Consider the following 21,480-nt stretch of genomic DNA (forward strand, 5'->3'; position numbering starts at 1 on the left):
ACCTGGTAACTGGTAATACTTTAAAAAATATATATATTTGGGGGCTGGCCTGGTAGTGTAGTGGCTAAGTTTGAACACTCTGCTTTGGCATCCACAGGTTGGTGGGTTCGGATCCCGGGTGTGGACCTGGCACCACTCATCGAGCCATGCTATGGCGACATCCCACATAAAATGGAAAAAGGTTGGCACAGATGTTAGCTAAGTGACAGTCTTCCTCACACAAAAAGAGGAGGATTGCCAACAGATGTTATCTCAGGGCCAATCTTCCTCACACATACAAAAAGTATACATATTTCTTTTTAAGAAAGTCTTCTATCCAAAATCTCAGTGCTCTAAGTGAATGAATCTCAGATTTATGGTGTTTTCCTTCCTTCCATCCTTCCATCCTTCCTTCCTTCTTCCCTGTGTAGTTTTATGGTAGCATATAGAGGTATATCATTGTATCATATGATACCTTTAAAAATTGTTTTTTTAACCCATCCACTGTACTTATTTAGCACTAACCAACTTGTTTTCTTAAAAAATTGTATTTTGAGGAATAAAATTCCTTGTTGATACATATTGCAGTAATTCACAGGTAAATTACGAAATCATGGAAAATAGATTTAATTTTTTAAGCTTGTTATGATCCACTTAGTCTTACATTTTGACAGTCTTCAAGTTTAAAAAGATGTGTGGCCAAATAAAACATATCTGTGGGGCATTAGCTAGCAGCCTTTGCTTAATACAACCCCAAATCAGCTGCTCAACATTTAAAAATAGGGAGATTTCATTACAATCTTAGATTATTGACCTTTCTTGAAATTTCCATGTTTGAATAACACCAGAACTGCTGCATAGCTTCAGTTTGCTACAGGTGAAAGGAAACTACCTCCTTTATACTCATAACACGTCCCAAACACTTCCTATTGTTTCTCTACCATCAAGACCAAATTTTTAAGCCATTAATTTAGCATCTTTTCCCTGTTGATATTTTACTCAGAGAGAGTACGGTCTTTGTTGCCCATATCGCTATCAAAAGTGACAAAGTAAAAGACAGATCAATGGTTTTTACGGCAAGCCAGCATCACTGATTTGTATGACCTGCTTGTCCCCTCCGAGCACTGAAGTTATGACTTCTAATTTCAGGAGCTTCCAATTATTTTAGCCCTGTCAGGACTAGTTCTCTGTACAAGTGGTAGGAGCATTGCTCATTTATGGAAATGAATTAACTCAGCCAGCTCACCAGGGCCTCAGTGGGTGTGTGGGTGTCACGAAGTAATGGACGGCACCCAAGCTCACCGTGAATCAGATTCCCTCCAGTGCCCAAGTCGCTGAGGTATGTTGACGACCAGAGCACAGAGCCTCATTTAGTGCTTTACCAGACAGGACCCAACTGCTCTGGTGGAGAGAAGAGAGCACATTATGTCACAACATGTGTACGTTCTGAGCTTTATTAATCCTATTTTATGTTTGAGGTAAAAGATGCACCCAAAGGTATATGAAATCAAAGCAAAAATAAAGTGAAGCTGTAATGTACTACATCCTACGCGTAAACTGCAAACGTACTAAGCATATGTCCCCATCTCTTGCAAGTGAGTACAAATCATCTGTACCAACTCATTTGGCTTTCAGAAAAGGACAGACAGTAAAATAAATGAAAAGAACAGTCTTCACTAGTTATTTAGAGCATATTGCTGCTTGTCCAGGAAACTTTGTAGAAGTTGTTGGGAAAGTGCATGCTGTTTAGAAAAATACTGGATTTACGTTTTTAGATTATTATTTTTTTTAAAGTATGGATTAAATGAGATAGAGCATTACTGTGTGGAATGGTTAAAGAGGCAGCAAACGAGATTCTTTCTAAAAGTTAGGGTGCTGCAAATAATTGAATTCAAATGTTTAAAATATTTCAAAGGGATTTTTTTATGTTTTGTTTTTGTTTTTAGCGTAGTTTCAATTCCATTAAAAGTCTTGATTCTTGGGGCTGGCCCAGCAGTGTAGTGGTTAAGTTCACTGGCTCTACTTTGGTGGTCCAGGGTTTGCAGGCCTGGATCCCGGGCACAGACCTGTCACTGCTCATCAAGCCATGCTGTGGTGGCATCCTAGCTGGAGCAGCAGAAGGTTGGTGCAGATGTTAACTCAGCAGCGGTCTTCCTAAGCAACAAGAGGAAGATTGGTAACAGTTAGCTCAGGGCCAATCTTCCTCACCAGAAAAATAAGTCCCAATGCTTTTGTGGTATTGGATTTGTCATACTGTTGGAGGAAACTGCACTATAAGCATTCATCTGAAAGTCTTCAGTCACTATAGAAGCCTTAGCTACCTCAGAATTCTGGGCAGCAACAATGCATCATGGGAAAGCTTTGCATTCTTTAATGACAATTATCTTCTGAATTCTGGCTTAGTGTGAACTTCGTCAACATTATTAGACCCTCAGCTTCTTTGAGGCGAGGTCTTTGCTCTCTCTTCTCCCCCTCCCGCTCTCCCACGTCAACACAAGAGTTATCTTTCCAAGAGACAAATCTGAATGTGTGCCTTCCGCTTAGGACACCAGCATCACTCACACAGGCCCGTATCTTCCACATGGGGCACTGGGTCCTTCATCTTCCAGTTGTAACCCTGCCCATAATCCGTGAACCTTAGATATTAAAATCACACAGAACTACTGAACTCTTTAGAGCAATTGAATACACTGTTCCCCCATCTGTCTGGAATTCTTATTCAATCTGAATTCTCTTTTTCAACCAGAGAGCTCGTCTATCAGTTCTTTCTTAAAACTCACCCCTTTTCCTCAATGGCCCCACATTCTTGTTGCAACGCTATGGGTATAGAAGGTATTTCAATGAGTGCTAGTTGATATCAGACATTTGATAATAATTTCCAAAAGGTTCTCTAAAGGAGCTTTTTGCAGATGTATGGAAAAATCCTTGCCAACATTTCCAAGATTTTTCTCTTATTTGGCCAAAACTTCAATTTTTTCTCCTCTTTTCTTTTCTAAGATATAGTTAGGGAATTTTCTGTAGAGGGTATTTTAGAATATAGTGTATCTGAAGTATAGCAAGGCTAACAGTTGTGCTTTAAAATATAGTATATTCTGTTTAGAATGTAGTTCCTGATATGTTGGCCTTACTCTTTTCTTAAATTTAAGATATAGTAAGGCCAACGTATCAGTAAACAACTGCCCTGAAAGGATATTTTATTACTCACAATCCCAAAGAGTGGGGCACTTTGCACCATGGGGGGTTGGGGAGGCCACAAGGGGAAGCCCCAGGGTCAGTCAAGAGGCAGAGGAAGAGGAGAGAGGATGGGCAAGAGCCTTTATTGTGATTTCTGCAGGAAGGAATGAGTGAGGCAGGTAAGCAGGTTTAGGATTGGCTAGTTTACATAATTTCAGCAGGCTCTGGGGCACAGGGACTGGCCCTAGTTGTCTGGTACTTGACCCTGGAGTGATTAGGGCAAGTAGATAGTGGCCTGGAGTGTGACAGCCTGAGAGAGGAGACAGCTGGGCCGTGGGCTCTGGATTGGTTACTTTGTATTTGGAGAGTGTGCTTGTAGGAAGTGGCTAACCCCGCGAGGGGCAGTCTCTCTGGGGTCGGCAAAGCCCCAGGTGTCAAGCATCAGAATATGAAAATTAAAAAATATGATCAATTCAGAGAGGAAGCAGAAGCAAGCCAGGGCAGTTTGGAGAGATGGCCAGGGTGGATGAAACCCCCGAACCCCCTCTGTGTCCACCATTCCCCCTTTACTAATATGGATAATTTATCTTTTCCTCAGTATTACATAAATTGCATGAAAACAGTGCCTCAAAACAAGTCCCTACGTCAAATTGCCATCCTTTAGCCTATATGGTATTGAAATTTGACCCCAACACTGACAACAATGCTTTCAATGAAACTAGAAGCAGAAGTTTAACTGAATAGTGATAAAAAAAATATCTATAATAAATGTTAGGAATAATTTATATCAAAAGGCATCCTGGGGTATTTCTCAATGTCAGATTCCTTTCCTCGTCTGTGGACTATTTACTTAGGATTTATAATTCTAGATAGTCTTTTCCCAAGCAGAAAAATAGATTGTGTATGGTGGAAAGCTGCAGAGCTATTTTCAGTAAACAGCAATGTTATCACAGAGAAGGCAAGTCTAATTTGTTTGACTTTTCGATTTACAAAAATAAATAAAAATAGCTTCCACATGGATTTCCTACAAATAGATTTTATGCTAATTTTCAGAAATTGCTTATTATCTCTGCGTTATCAGATATATTAGAGCTATAACCCTGGTCAGAAGTGGATCACTGATTTTCTGATGTTCTCTGGGTGCGTGTGTGTGTGTGTGAGTGTGTGTGTGTGTATGTGTGTGTGTGTGATTGACCATTTTGGGAGGAGGAGGGAGAGCCTGAGTTTTTTTGTCCTTTGATGTTGAATAATATAATTTCAAAAAGTCACTAGTATTTCCTTGCATCTTATGCAAGTGGGCCAACCACAGGATTAGCCAATCATGACTCATATATATTATAGCTTTTCATGAAATAATCCAATTATAAAAAGATATATAGGGGCCAGCCCCATGGCCGAGTTGTTAAGTTCATGCACTCCGCTTTGGCGGCTCGGGGTTTTGCTGGTTCCGATCCTGGGTGCGGACATGGCATCACTCATCAAGCCACGCTGAGGTGGCGTCCCACATGCCACAACTGGAAAGACCCACAGCTAGAATATACAACTATGTACTGGGGGAATTCGGGGAGAAAGCAGAAAAAATAAAAATATTGGCAACAGTTGTTAGCTCAGGTGCCAATCTTTAAAAAAAAAAGATATATAAGAGCAAGCCCATTATGCTTCTTTATAGAATATCAATAAATATTTATCTCAAGTTAGTGTAAAATTACTTTGTTAAAAGGTGTTTAAATCTTAGAATAGGCAAGTTTCTCTTAAATGCATTCAATTTAAAGGAAAACACGTATTTTGTATTTAAACTCATGCTAGAGTTAAATGTGTTAGTTTTTTACTTATAAACAACTCCAGTATGAGAATAACAAAAGCATTTCAAGTTGTAAAGTATTTATGCATATCAGAAAGCCACAGTCGTAATATCTATATACATGCACGGCATTAAATCACGTAAGTCTGTACTTTTAGAGAGTACACTTCTTGCACCAGGTATGGTTTCAAAGGAAAATAAAAACAGCGGAATTCTCCTTTTGTCTTATTGTCTCAAATACCAATTATGTTCAGATCAGTTTAAGAAGTGTTGTTTGTGCCAGAAATACAAAGTTGAACAATTTAGAGTCTGTACCTTAGGAGAGCTTGAAGTCCACAGAGGAAGTCAGACCCATAAAGAGCGACTTTCAATATTAGATGAGAAACGACATGATAAAAGTGTGCCAGGATGCTCTGGAACAATAGGCATGGATGTTTCACAAGGACAGCTTTTCTAGTAGGTGAGGTTTACCTGAAACTCAGAGGATTCTTAAACTTAAAGCAGATTAAAAAAAAATAGCTGTTTGTTGAAGGAAGTGAGCATAGCATGAGGAAAGGCACTAGGTGAGGTTAGCAAGGGAACCAGTGGGTTCACCTTCATTAGCACACAAAGAGAAAGATGGTGCTAAAATGTGAAGCTGTCGGGGCAGGCAGGAGCTCTACCATTGAAGGTCTTGAAGGCCCTGCTGAAGAGCTTTGCAGCAAAAAAAAATTTATTTTGGAAAGATCTTTCTAGCTTCTGTGCAAAGGATAGATTTAAGGGAAATAAGGCTGGAGGATGGGAATTGTCCATTGACAAACAATGTTAATGCAGTAGACAGTAGGTGAGATGATGGTAGCCTGGTGGTAGTGTGTATAAAAAGTGAGCTAAAGTACTTAGTTTTAGAAGTCCTTAGTTTCACGGGACTTGGAACTGACTGAATGCAGGTGTACAAAGAAGGGAAGAGCTAAAGAAAGTCCTAGATCTCTGTCTTGAGAGAATGGATAATGGCTACAAGAACAGGAGCATGGGGCCCAGAGAAAGAATTATGTCTTGGGTAAGTAGAGGTAGATATGCTTGCGAAGGTCCACGTGGATCAGTCTTTTAGACAGTTGGATATTGGAGTTCAAATTTTATAGAGAAATGCAATCAGACTCCTCTGATATTGTTGTCGTCATTCTACCGTGAGTTATCAAGCACTTAAGGGCAAAGGAACACATTTTAAGGAGAAACAGTGCACAAAATGTGAGATGCTGACCTTCGTAAAAGAGCCTTTAAGGTTTTTGTTTTGTTTTATTTTTCCCAAAGTAGAAGTGACTTTTTGAGTTTATCTCAAGATCGTGTTTTAAGGGATTTGGAAGAGGCTCATTTGCTGCTATTACTCTAAACTAGCTGTTATTGACATTTTAGAATCTATTCGAACTATTTAGGTTTAAACCACAGATACATAGAAAGAAAAGGCAGTGGGTTAGAAGGAAGAAATTGATCATATCAAACAGTGTGCAGATGAGATGAGATGAGATAGACAGTGCTCCACCAGAGCTGTCAATTAAATAATACCAAGTCGACTAATAATGATGGAATGAATTTCCCCCACCCCCCAAAAAAGGAACGTGATATTACCATTCTTTTTCTCTGACAACTGAAACTTTGGATATATTAGTAGCTGTGGATCTAAGGTAGATCAGAATGATTCTCCATTTTTCCAATCTAGTGATTCTAATTTTTAATGAAAAATTAATAATGTTTATTATACTTTAATCCAATTTATTGAAATCTGAATGATGACATGCAATCATTCAACAAATACGTAATGAGTATTGACTGTTTCTCAGGCACTATTCTAAGTACTGGGCTTCAGGATGGAGCCAAACTGTCTCTGATGGATACATTCTTGAAGCTGTAAATATAGAAGTGTATAAATATGTCAGGTAGAGACAACTGCTATGAAGAAGAATAGAGGGGAGTATAGAGAGTGAAGATGGCAGGCACGCTATTTTGTAAAGAATGGTCAACGTATCCAAAATATTGACATCTGACTTTAAAAAAAGACGATATTGATTTGTGTTTATGTAAAATTTGCAAAGCTAAGCAAATTCCTCCTTGTAGTATTTTAAAAATTTAGTTTCAGAGATATATTTCAAACTCTTGAAAGTGATTTGGGTATTTATTTACATAAATTATGCAATGTTAGATTCCATACTAACTGAATACACGTCTTTACCAATGAATGTCTTCAACTGAGTGATGTCACTTCAGAAATTTAAAGGAAGAAAATGATTGTGAAATTGCTCAAGAATCTCACTACAAGAATGTTAATTATAGAAATGTTTGAATTTATAGAAAACTACAAAGAAGTTAAATGTACTAAATAGGAAATTATTTTACAAACTGAAGTCCATGTGGACAATGGAATAATGTGTAGCCATTAAAAATTTTGCTGAGGCAAAATATTTAATAACAGGAAAAAATACTGGAATAATATATGTAGAGAGAAAATATTAACAGTATTTTGATATCTATGTGATGTCCTTGGAAATAATTTAAATTGACTTATTTTTTCACTTTCTTACATCATTTAAATTTTTTACAGTAAATATATATTAATTTTATCATAAAGCAAAAATTATTTTAAAATATTAAGTGCTATGTATTACCACTTAAATATTAACACAATCACTTCAGTGTACTTAGGTAGTAATCAGTAATCACTTAAATAAATATTAACTGTGATATTACTACCTTTAAAAAGTCATTCCTTATGCAAAACATTTTATTAAAATGAAGGTTTCAAAATCATGGCAAATCCTTGTGAAATAGATTACTAGGAAACATTTTGTAAGTTTTCGCACTTTTTCTCTCAGTAATCTATTTCTTTATGTGGAGAACACATCATACAGGAGATGTACAACTTATTTATTTGTAGAAAATTTATTGTGTGCTTTATAAAAAGAAAAGCAAAAAAAGAAAAGAAACACACCTGCAAGCTTCTCCAGACCATTCTACGCTAAAGAAATGAGAGTTTCTTGGAAAAATGGCTGATTTTAGGTCTAGGGTAGGAAAAATGCAAGATGAGCTTTGAGCATCTGGTAGTTCTAGAAAGAGAGAGAGAGAGAGAAGAAGAAAGAGAAGAGGCGGAAGAGGCGGAGAAGGAGAGGAAAGGACACAGGAGCCAGCCTAAAGAGCTCCCGATGGCCACAGCTGGAACAAGTTGAATAGTAATCATATTGGACTAAACTCAAAGATAAGATAAACATGCATGCTCCCATATTGATATAAATGACTGACTGAATGAATACATAGAATAAATCTTCCGTACAGAGATTCAAGATAATATATGTAGATACTTCCCTGGTGACTCACTTACACACGATAGAGTTCGGAAAGGGAAATATACCAACATTACAGTGAAGAAACTTGCAGACATCACCTTAACCACCATCCCTAGTGGGAAGTCGTGTTGGAAGCATGCTTCTTCCGACAGGAAGTGATGGGAGGGACACTACAACTCTCTAGTATTCCGTCCAAACACCAACACCACTCTAGTCCTAAGAAAACTTCAGGCAAGGAAAATATGTATGTAATGTTCAGTAACAAAAACCAGACACAAAACTGTATAGAGTATGATCTCTCTGTATATCTGTGTACATACACAGACATTCTGTAGATGCTAATTAACATGATCAAAAACGTAGATTATCAGAGGTTATAAAAGGAAAATGGAATTATGTCCTTTTAATTTTCTTCTTTAAATCTTTCTGTTGTCCTCAGGTCTTCTACAAGTAAGCGAAACATTTTTATGAAAAAACAGGAGCAAAAGTAATTCCAGAGTACTTACTTGTTTACTTTGGGGTGCTGTATTCAAATATGTGTTCTATTTTTTCAAATAAATAGGATAAATAAGTTTCAAATTATAAGTGTTCTTACTTTATATAAGTGCCGTAGTACATGAAGATCAATAAAATATATTGATTAGCTAAAACATAAATTTTCCTACGTTATAAAAATTACATTACCCCAAATGCAAGCTATCACTGTACATTTTGTACAACTATAACTAAATGAAATGATGCTCTCCTCCCTGTCTCGATGCCTCTCTCTCTCTAAACACACACACATACACACACACACACACACACACACGCAGATATAATAATGTATGGATTATTCCATTATTCCGTATGATAGATAGATAAATACATAAAATCTAAATGCATAAATGCAGGGAAGGTACTGCACGAATTTATTACCCATTAATAATAGATAGATAAATGCATGCATAAAATCTAAACCTATGCATAAATTCATAGAAGGATATGAACCAAGCTATTCCTCGTTAACATTAGTGATCTCTTGAGTTTCGGATTCACTTTCTGCAGTCTATATTTCTGTATTGTTTAACGTCTTTTTAACAAAGAATGTATATTGCATCTGTAGTAAAAATATAGCAAAGGTATTTTTTAAAGTATTACAATCTTTAGATGATAAACACTTCTCCAAAATACCTTATCAGAATATCCCCAGATTCAGAAAGTAAAGACTAGATAACAAGGAAAGTTAAAAAAAACAAAAAGCCTTCTCTACCAAGACGATTTGATGAATTGGGCACATTACCAGCTCTCTGAGTTATTGTTAGAAACACAATTGTGCAAGCACTGTGATTTTACATTCACTTTTGACTAACCATTATTGTTGCTCAGATTGCTTAAACAGTTCAACCACACACATTTAATCACTGCATAGAAAACTTAATTCTGGGGAGTGATAAGCAATCAGGGTAATAGGGGGAAAAAAGGTGGCTTGTCCCAAAATAAGCACAACGTATTATTAGACGTCAAATGAAATTTTAATGTATTTCTGCAGGAAATGGAACTAAATTCTGATGGATTTTACAATATCCCAGATTCTCTTAAAAGTGTATGGTATGTGTTTAAGCATAAATTATATATCATAGATGATTTCTAGGAAGTTTGTAATTTCAAAGCCAATTCTGAGTTCACAGGCACATGCTGATATTGTGCAAGCATTTAACCCATTCAAGGAGGAACAGCTAGGATTTCATAATGAGAGAGATCTGGCCTGCAAAACATTTTATCAGTTTCTCAACTGACCGCTGACCACTTACCATTTGTAAGATGAGGCTTGATCCTCACAAATGGCATTCCTTCATGGTTTTGTTAGTATCCTAGGACTATCTGAAGAAATCAATCATACCCATTCTTCCTGTCACTTTTTCCATTGCCCTAAAAGAAAGAAAGTCATGACTATTTGCATAAGTCACTATTCTATGCCTGGAGCTGAACGTAGATTTTGATTTAGGAGAAAATGTAGGAGGGGTGAATTCTTCCCTCTATCTAAACTCAAGGAGCATTTACTTTCTGAGAAATGAATGGGGAATATTTTATGTCAATTAATATATATTGAAGGTGTATAAAACAACGATGTGTCTATTATTCAACTGTTACTGATAAGAAATTAACTGCAAAATTACTTTCTAGAGTTCAGAATTTACTCCCTCCTTCTGAATTGTCATTTATGCACTTTGAGAGACAAAAAGTAATTTCTACCAACTACTGGATTATAATTCAACCTGGGATCTGATAATCAGATTCTACTTTTTCTCTCTTTTATCTCTCATCACAGATGAGAAAGATATTGCAATTGCAATTCCACTGTGGCAGTATAGATGATTAAGCTCAAGTCTAAGTGGCTTTGCAGTGTTAGCAGAAGCCAAAATGTAATGGTTGATTTTTTTTCCCCTGTAGTAAAATAAACTTCTGTGATTCAGAGTCTCAGAGAACAGAGTTCTGTGGATTAAGAAAGTCTTTTTATGGCTATAGAAAGTCTTATAGTAAAGAATTGACTATAAGAATTTAAAAAAAATCAAAGTTGTATTTTTCTTTCTGAACTTTGAGAATGCAACAGTTCTCTAAACTACTATTTAAAAACATAAATATTTGCGATAATAGGATAAATATTTTTTAAAGTATTCAAAATCCATTGATGATTTGAAGGGAAAACTTGGATTTACTTTTAAGTAATGTTTGAAATAACTGTATTCATGACAATTCACTTTATAGAATCAGATAAGAGCAAAACCTGTAATGGCAAGTAGTGCACAATAACAGAGTGGATGGAGCTATGGAAGCCCGGCACCTCCACGGAAGCCACCGTGAGGCAGCACACCCTCCTTATACTGGAACTGAAGTGGTCCCCATGGTGATTGACGTAAACAAGTGCCAGAGAACTAGGACATGAGATGAGAAAATATTTCTCTGACAGGCTTTACACTTGCTATTATTTTTCTCCAAGGTCTCCTTGTGGAGTTCTTTAGCAAGACCTTGCCCCAAACTGAGAGACAGGCTTCATCTGGGCTTGTAATTCTAAAGTCGTTAGAGCTATCCAGTTTGACTAGGTTTTCTATGATTCAAAAGTAAAAGCTAAAAGAAATGGGTTTTAAAAATATTTTTACTGACAAAGAACTAATTATGGTAACTCAGTTTCTATTTGTACTCAAAATTTGATCTCAATGAATACAACTCATCTTGGAGCCATGCCATGGATTGGAAACCCACTAACTAACAGTGCATAATAAATAAGGTCATCTCATTTTCCATTTCTGGTGTGAATAAGTAGCAGTTATGAAATGAATCTCCACCATCAACTGTTCTGAGGATGGTGACAAAGTTGATATAATTTCATGTCTTCGATGAAATTCCCTAAAACAGAATTAGAGCTTTTGTAGTCATAGTAGAGGCTAGATATTTGTTCTTGTGATGTATATATGAGTGAGGATGGCTTTGTTCAGTGTTGTCAAAAATATGGGCAGCTTGATTCTCCATTTCAAAGGCAAGAGGGTAACAAGGACTTTGAGACTGACGTGAGGCCCAGGAGCAAATGGTAAGAAGCCTCTTGAAGTTCAGTTAGCTATGACTCTCAGTACTACCATAAAGTTTACTAAAAATGTAGCAGAAATTACAAACCATTAGAAAAATGAGCATGCCATCAAACCCTGCATTCCAAGTGCTTTCATTCTTAGGTCAAAGAAAAGCAAATTTGTGAGTGAAATGTGTATTTAAAAATCATAAGCATTAGCTTCACTTCCCAAGAATACATTAAAATCTCATAATACCGCAGGGATTAAAATTTTTACTTCTTTCAAGTAAATTCTAGACTCCCAAGTTGAAATTGAAGAATGTAAATCGTGTTGGAATTAATGTTCTCAGTATTACAATTGAAGTATGATTTTCTATCAACAGAGGTTTCCATGATCATTCTTTATGAATACTTTGCATATAGTCCACTTCAGGACACACAGCAAACTGAAAGAAGAAATAGAACGAGCGCCCAGGACTCCAGATTTCTCAGAAATAGACTTATTTCTCATTTATTCTGTGCAGACACCAGTTGGAAGTGGATCTATTTCACACAGGATGGCAATTACAATAACTGAACTGAAATGTTATTTATTTCTTATTTTAGGGGCTGATGTTATCAACTTTGATGGCCATGTTGTGTTACCGTATAGATTCAGGAACAAGAAGATGAAAACACTGAAAGATGTCATTGCCTTGAAATTTAAAACCACTGAAAGTGAAGGAGTAATCCTACATGGAGAGGGGCAGCAAGGGGATTACATTACTTTGGAACTGAAAAAAGCCAAGCTGGTCTTCAGTTTAAACCTAGGTATGTTCTTACTTTTGGCAGCATTCTTTCCATTTATTACATTCCCATTTGTAATGTTGCTTGATCCTTGAAATGTAAATTATAAAACAGTTCACATTATGCTGTCAATTAATTTTGAATCCATAATAGTTGATATATATTGATACACTTATTCATTCAAAAAATTAAGTATACTAGCATCTGGGATACAGTGGTGAACAGAGAAGGTCCTTGAGGTCATGAAGTTTATGACCTAAACTTTTGCAGGAGTCAGACAATATATCATCAATTGTTATCATTTTAAAGCAACTAAATCGAAAGAAATGACTCCAAATTAAGATGAGAAGTATGAAATTAATTAAATAGGCTAATATGTTAAAGGATACTGCGGAGGCAAGAGAGGGCAGCATTGGAACATGTATCGAGGAAAGTCTTCCCCCAGGCGAAGATGGTCAAGCTGAGATCTGAGTACTGACCAAAACCAGCCATGAAAATATCAGGGAGAAGAGCATTTCAAAGGCAGGAATCACTAAAGACAAAGACCTCGCATACTCAAGGAACAGGAAGGAGGCTGGTGTGGATAGACCCATAAGTCAGAGGGAGAGAAGATGAAATCCAAAAGTTAGGGATTGTTCAAATCCTGTAAGATCCTGTAGGGCATGGTAAAGTGTTTAGATAGATAGATAGATAGATAGATAGATAGATATGTTTTAATGGAAAACTATTGGTAGGCTTTAAGCTATATTGTATCATGATATTTAAAAAGTTTACTGAGACTTCTGTAAGAGAAAATGCTTGTATCAGTATGAGAGTCACAGCTGGACTTTAGCATAGTAGAAGTGAGAGATGGCACCGGCTTACAGGAGGTGGTGATCAGTGGAGATGCAGCAAAACATATCTTCTTGGGAGATGATTTTAGTGGTAAATTCAGCATGATTTGTAATGGATTGGGTATGGAGTAAGAAGGAAAGAGAATAAATGAAGAATAATCCTTAGGGTATGGGCTTGAGGTCCAAAGGGACATTAGTGCCATTTTCAAAAGTAGAGAAAGCTCTTTTCTCTATAGAATTTCTTCTAGTAGAGGATTATTAGTTTCCTTTAATAGAGGAACTCTAGAATTCTGTTTGGACATGGTGCATTTTAGTTGCCTATTAGACGTCAAAGCTGAGATTTCCGGTAGGGAGTTGCACATGTGAGATTGAGAGGAGAAGGTGCTAAAGGGAGACTGCGGAGAAGTGGGCAGCAAATGGGAAGAAATAAGAAGATCTCTTGCTTGCTAAAAATGTCAAGATTTATGTAGAAATTGTTTGAAGGGCATCGTAGATTCTATACATTTTTCTGTGGTAAAACTATTAGAACCCTACAAAAATTTAATAATTTACAATATATTAATAACTAAAATTCACATTAAATGTATCCCAATAGAAAGCTACAAAACTAAAGATTAGAACAGAAAAACAGATTCTGCTTTTTAACTGGCATATCAATCTGAGTGGTCGAGACATTCCTGAAAATGGCTTGTGTCCCATATTAAATTTTATTACTTTGAAAATAAGTATTATACTAAAAAATACAATTTCAATTAGTTGTTTGTTGGTAATACAGGATACAGTGTCTACAAAGACTTACCCTTTACTGTAAAACTTTTCCTATGCTGAATTTGATCTGATGGAAATAATAACTTCTATAAAAACAAAAGAAAGAAAAAAATAGCACAAAAAGCTGGAACACTTAATTATACAAAAATATTAAATTTTTCACATTAAAATAATCATAAAATTAAAATACATGGCAAAACCTGGGAACATGTAAATGTCAAATACAGAAGTTCAATGTCATTTATGAAGAATTCACACCACTCCGTAAGAATACCAAGAAGTTAGGAGAAAATATAGGCAAAGGACATAAAAGATAACTCACAGAAGAAAAGTTATGAATATTCTATAAACATTAAATGCTCAACCCCACTATCTATAAAAGAAATACACAGTAAAATAAGTAGATTCCAACTTTTGTCAAGTAAACCAGTTTTAAAATAATATCGGTATTGGTGAATATGTGACAGGATTCTTTGCACTGTTCTGTGCATCAGAAGATATTTTCAGGAAAACGGCTTGACAGTGTGTCTTCAGATATCTAAAAATTCCCTATAGATTTTCATCCAATAATCATAAGGAAATAATGAGAAATGACTATAGGGTTTAAGTCCAGGGATGTACTTTGCAATATTAATTACAATGTCAAATATTGGGGGGAAAAAAAGCTAAACATATGGAACTATGTTGATATGCATTTAAAGTGTCTTATTACTTTTAATTTTATAGGAAATACTGTACACATTAAATGAAAACAGTAGTATAAAATATTATAAATAATATATCATTTTCATATTATATATATACAAAAGTGTGTGTCTGTATATATATACATTTTTATATATATACACATTTATGTATAATAAAATATGTATATATGGAAAAAAGTCTGAAAGGAAATAAACCAAACTATTTTTAGTGGTGGAATGAGTGATTAATGTTTTACAATATTAATTCTTCATAATGTTTTCAACTTATAATAATGAACATGTGTTCATGTATTTTACTTGGGGGAAAAAACAGCCTAAATGATTTTTGAAACAAAGATCAATAGAAGATAAGAAACAGAGATGGGCGGAGGGGATAGCAAAAGAAATATATAACTATTTTTTAAAAATATACATACACACAGAGCAATTGGTTTATATCTAAAGATATTTACTTTTTCAAAATTTTCTCCTTTTTTTTAAAAAAAAAATGGAACAGATAGAGTAGCCTTTTAAAAGCCACTGTGCTTTATAAAGATGTGACCCTACTGTTCTGGAATAAGTAACTATCATGTGATCTCGCAAAAAAGGTCTTTACCATTTCACCGGAAAGCGGTTTACTTTCAGTTTTCTTGACTGACTGGAACTGATGACAGTCATGGAAATACATCCACTCACATATGCACTGTCGCTGTTTAATGCCATTACCGGAATATCAGGCATATCGAGCTGCTGCTCAGACTTCTAGTCTAAACATTTAAAGTAATAAAATTGAGTGTAGCCTTTCGCTTAGATGTGCTCTCACTTTTCTTTCTCCCTCCTCCCCTACATGTACATACACAATCTTGATCACAGGCACAATCCCACATCAGCGTTTGATTTCATCACCAAAAGGGAAGAAAATTTGATCTAGGGAAATTATAGGAAATGTCACTTATAGGTATTGTCAGCATCTTAAATGTGAAAAAAAAAAAAGGAAATAATTTAATGCTCCAGTCAATCGTGTATCTTCTTGTTTCCATTATGCTATTTATTCTGAAACCTTTTTATATTTTTATAGCATTTAGTTTTGCCTGACCATAAAAACCAATACTTGATTAGACAAAATAGAAAATGGTATAAAATATATAAACAGGATCCAGAGATGACCTTAGAAAACATTTCGGTTTCTCACAACCTTTTACTCTTATTATTTATAGTCTCGTTGCTATGGGGACCTTCTTTGAAAACTAGATTAATGTATGCATATATTTTTGCAGGTTTTTATTTTAAAGTATAACTTGAGTAACTTCATTTTTTTTCTTTTGAAAGGAGTAGACTTTTTTCCATCTTTACTAACATATGTTTTGAATATAATAGTGTTTTTAAGTATAATTGCATGTTGGTTTCCCCATGTTAATGTCAGTAGGCAGAACGTTAGTGGAAGGTCAGCCTGTAGCATTGAAAATGAAAGGTCTCCTGCTCCACAGAGTTGGCTGTTGGTGTCATTCCTTTGTGTCTTTTCCACTCCTTTGACTCAGGAAGCAACCAGCTTGGCCCCATCTATGGCCACACGTCTGTGATGACAGGAAGTCTGCTGGATGATCACCACTGGCACTCTGTGGTCATCGAGCGCCAGGGCCGGAGCATCAACCTCACCCTGGACAGGAGCATGCAGCACTTCCGCACCAACGGAGAGTTCGACTACTTGGACTTGGACTATGAGGTAAACTTGAGGGCGTGTAAGTTATGATTAATGTGGAGTGGCTGCCTCCGTCTCCTACCGTACTGTCACATTATTGTTAATCATATACTTTCCTACACCATTGCATCTTATTCTCCAAAGAAAAATTAACTTACAACTTAAAACTTTATTTATTAATATATGTCATTTTCTTCATTTCTGAATTTTTAATCATGAGCATTTGAAATATTTAAAAAAATCTTAGTACCAAGTAAATATTTGAAGAGAGGGACCATTTGTCATGTCATCAGGGACATTTAATGAATCCAGAATAAATACAAGTTGTAATCTTTTATTGGTAATTATTATAATATAAATTCTCTATTCTTCTCGAGAATGTCCAGAATATTATAAACACAGGGTTGCCTAATATTTATTACAAAATAATGAATAAGAAATCCTGAGTTCTGATTTATATTGTCATTTACAAATTCATGACTGTAAATAGTTTTTTTGGCAAGTTCTATTTTTGCAGATAAAATTATCATAAAAGAAATAAAGTAAAATATAGAATATTTTAAAGAGATTGTCCATAAATAAAAGAATGTATTTTACCTTCCAAATGATCAAAGATCAAAAACTAATACATGATCATATTGGTCCAGTAGAAACTATATATTCCCATATTATATGAGTAGGCATCTCAGGTTTTTTAATAAATTATTTGGAGAGAAATTCAAGCTTAAAATGTCCATCAAAAATGTTAATTATATATAGAGATAAGAGTTCTGTAAGAAGATGTTCATCACAGTGTTATTTATACTAAGAGAAAAAGGGTAACACTAAATGAATGAAAAGAGCATCACAGTAAAGTAAATACTTAGGATAAAATATTATTCAGCAAGAGGTTTGTAAACTTACTTACATCATGGAACCCTTAGTGCCTTATTAGTTTTTCCACAACCATCCTAGATCATTCTGTAATAGTTAGAGCCAGACAACTTAATAAATGTTTATGTCCTAACAACTTAATAGCTGTTTGGAAAAAAAATACACACAAATTAAAAGGAAAAATTATATTTTTATTTCTTCATGAAACCACAATAATTAGTTTCTAATGGGATGAGTGAACCTGCTCTGAACAGCTTCTCAAAATTTGGAATCAGATTTGACACTGCCATTCTCATTTCTGTTCCACTTTCATGTGACATGTTTTTATGTGACCAAAAACCCAACTTCAAAAAGACAGGACATCCTAGAAAGTGATGTAACAGGATGTTGGAACCGTGAACGACCTCAAGCTAGTGTTTCACGTGATGTCTGGAAGATAATCAAGTACCCTTGTGTTTCTTTTAAAAATGTTAAGTATACTGTGGCATCCTATGAGTTTTCTGTGCCACCTCTGTGTACCTTGAAATTGTAGATATATGTATACACACATATACATATGTGTGCTATCAACATCTATATTATAAATTTTTAAGAATATGCAATATGCTCACCATAAAATAATAAGTGAAAAAGTCAGGATTTACAACTGTGTTTTCTGTTTTCTTTACATGTTTAAATAGTTTCTAAATTCTCTCTCTGAGATGAATATATTACATATACTCCTAAATAGGAATTTAAAATAGATTGTGCTAGATAAACTCTGATTGGAGACCTTATTAACATTAAAATAAATTTAAGGTTATCAGAAAATAATTACTGTCCACCCCAAAATCTCTTTAAAGCAAAATGATTGTTGAAAGGTACAGAAGGTGAAAATCCCAGAAATTTCTATCTTCTCCAAAGTAGTATAATTCTTGGCTTAGGTGACATCTCCCACTCTATGAGAGCATTTAGAGATGAATTATTCATTCTCCATTAATGAACTTTGAAGTACCACAGAAGAGGTGAGAAATCCTGGAACATTAGCAATGGGCAAACACAATTCCAATTTTTGAAAAACAGAATTAAAAATTTGAGGTCATAGACCCTCCTGAGTTTGTGATGAAATCTATGAATATTCACACCCACACAATGCTTTCATTCAGGGTCAGCAGTGTCCTGGACACTTTGAAGCTCACCAATATACAATACCATGTTCAAGAACCTCAGCTGTAGACTAAAATGCTTGAGACACGTTTGTTAGAGAGAGGCATTAGGAAGAAATTTAAATTTACTATGAAGGAATCAGGATCCACTCGACTCACTTCTCTTTGTAAAACTACTGCCTGCTCTCTCCTCTTAGATCCTGCAGTTAGCGACATAAGCTACAGGAGCAGTGGGGGGGCCCACCTTTATATCGCTACACGTTTATCTTAATATAAAGGGATTCCCTTTGCTTATTTGTTTAAAGAAAATCAGGGACTATAGTAGAGTCAGTCTCAGTGTTTTTCAACGTATCTCTTTGACTTCTCCGTCAGTAACTAGACTGGAACCTCAAAAGGAGCTTGTTTTGAATAACAAAAGACTCCTATCATTCAGGAAATTCCCAGGATTTTAGGAGCTTTATGCCAGAAACTGGGGACAAAGACCTAATACATTTATTATACCACACCATTATACAGTATTTCTATCACATAGACACAATAAATGTAAATAACTTCAAGAGCATATATGATAGTGAGTTCTGAGTAATTACTGATTTTTTGTTTAATGTAATTTGTTTAGTTTAAAGCTTATATAATTTAATTTTTAATAATGGCTCTGTTTAACAATCAGTTCTCATGAGCCAGTATGAGCAGAATCCAGCACACCACTATTAGGGGTTAATTAAATAATGCCTATCACCATTCCCAGAGATGTATATCATGAAAGAAACAATAAAAAATAACTTTGCCACTTTGACGTAACTTGATGTAGGCATTTTTTGTGGGGGATAGTGTAAGTTCGCCACACTCACCTCTCTGTAGCCATTTACACTGCATAGTGAGCAGATCACCCTTTGCCATCAAGCTGCTAGCTGCATGGTGAGCAGAGGAGGGGTGGCGATAGACAGTGCACTTCAATTCATTCTTCCTTCTCTCAGCTGGTAAAACCACAGACAGGACAGCAGACTGCTGTCTGGCCTGACTTCTCTCTCTTCTTCATCTGAATTCCACGATGCACCCCCTTGGATACTGTGCCCTTGCCTTTGCAAGGCAGCTCCTCTTGGAAAGTAGAGGAACAACTCTCCCTTGTCCCTTGCAGAACCTGGCTAGGATTTTAGAGAGAATCAGTTGTGTGGACTCAAACTGGAGCAAAAAGCCTGGGTTTGAATTCCTTTTTTCCCCCTTAGTGGTTGTGTGACAGTGGACAAATCATATTCCCCTTGTATAAAATGAACGTAATAGCACATTTCTCATGGGGTTATATGAGGAGGCAACAGGAAGAAATAGAAATCACCGTATATATCAGCGACAATTAATTAGACTGCATATGACAGACAAGTGTTTATTTCTCTTTCATATAAAAGGAGCCTGTAGGCAGGTAGCCCTGGACTCAGGTGGTCATCAAGCATTATGGTCATCGAGACCCCAGTCCACTTTAATCTTGTAGCAACACCATCCCCACTGCAAATCGTACCAAGATGGCTACTCACATTCCATCTTGCATTCCAGCCAATGGGAAGGAAGAGAGCCTGAAGAAGGTTGTGCCCCCTCCCCTCTTTAATTATAGTTCTTGGTCACACACAGCCCTTCCACTTAAATCCCGTGAGACCATAGCTTGCTTCAGAGAGGTTGGCAAATGCAATATGTGGGCTGGGGAGCAATATATGCAACTGAAAGCAATTTTGTTTTTCCTCAAGAAGGCGGGAGAAAGGACACTATGAAGTGTCCCTGCCACACTTTGTAAATTCTTGGTAGCTAACAAAATGGTTAATGCAGGTTTTTTTTTATAGTCAAAGTTGTCATTGGATGACAACGTCATTAAGTCAATCATATGAGTCATATGAATATCTGATTATCAATCTAACAACTGCAACAGTTTTTTACTATCAGATATTACAATATCAGAAAGTATTTTGTGGTCTAGCCACTTCATTTTACTGGTGAGAATACATAACCAGAAAGAAGAAATGACATCCTAATATCATATGATTGGTTACATTAGGAACTGGGATTTGAACCCACATCTCTTAGTTGCAAGGAATCTGGTAAACTGAGCCTGTGATCCTTCCTCAGGGCACCTTCCATGAGGTAGGGTATGTGCTGAGGGTTGCCCAAAGCAGAGAGACATAAGGAGGGTTTGAATCCTCTTCCCAAGGGAAAATGATAGTCTCCAAATAAAGAAATTATGCACACAGAAAAGGAATAAAACAGTTTTAAACTAGTATTTAGCAATATTACTCAAAATATGATGCTGCGTGTCATGAAGCATAGAAGATTCCGTTACTGTCAATTGGGAAAGTAATTGATCAACTATGGATGGGAGATACAGCACTCCAAGTATCAGTAATTCTTACCTTTGGTATTAGTGACACCTATACAGTACCTAACGAGTTCAGGTCAGGGCCACTTGAAAATATTTTCCCCAATAATTCTCCTATTTTAAATTACTCTCTCTCTTTCCTTTTCTAGTTTCTTAATTCTTTTTTATATATTTTTTTCTGTTTTCCTCTTTTCTTCCTATATGTAAATTCTATAGTAAATGATATATATTCAGCTAACCATTATTAATAAATTTAATTTAGTTTTAAGTGAGATCTTTTGGTTTTTATATTGTCTCATAAACCATCATTAATTTGTGCTTTTTTCTTTAAAACTAATTAAGTATTTAAAATGCCATGACACTAAATAATAGAATGTAATTTGCTAATGGTCTCCTAGAACACAAAGATCTTCGGCTTATGTATCAATTATGAAGACTTGACATTTAAAAATGTCTTAACTATTGCTTTCATTTTTAAAACTTTGAAAGAGAGATTGATAATGGTTGAATGATAATTAAAAG

General features: G+C 35.6%; 1 protein-coding gene across 1 annotated transcript in view; it reads left to right on the forward strand.

Annotated features, from left to right (window-relative positions):
* The window catches only part of CNTNAP2 (contactin associated protein 2), a 1,879,249-nt gene that overhangs the window by 833,739 nt on the left and 1,024,030 nt on the right, over positions 1-21,480 (forward strand). Inside the window, exons 5-6 of the mRNA XM_070265133.1 lie at positions 12,416-12,619; positions 16,421-16,605. Of these exons, the coding sequence (XP_070121234.1) occupies positions 12,416-12,619; positions 16,421-16,605 (389 nt within the window). The remainder of the gene's footprint in view (positions 1-12,415; positions 12,620-16,420; positions 16,606-21,480) is intronic.

Source organism: Equus caballus, chromosome 4 (genome assembly GCF_041296265.1).
Source record: "Equus caballus isolate H_3958 breed thoroughbred chromosome 4, TB-T2T, whole genome shotgun sequence".
NCBI lineage: Eukaryota > Metazoa > Chordata > Mammalia > Perissodactyla > Equidae > Equus > Equus caballus.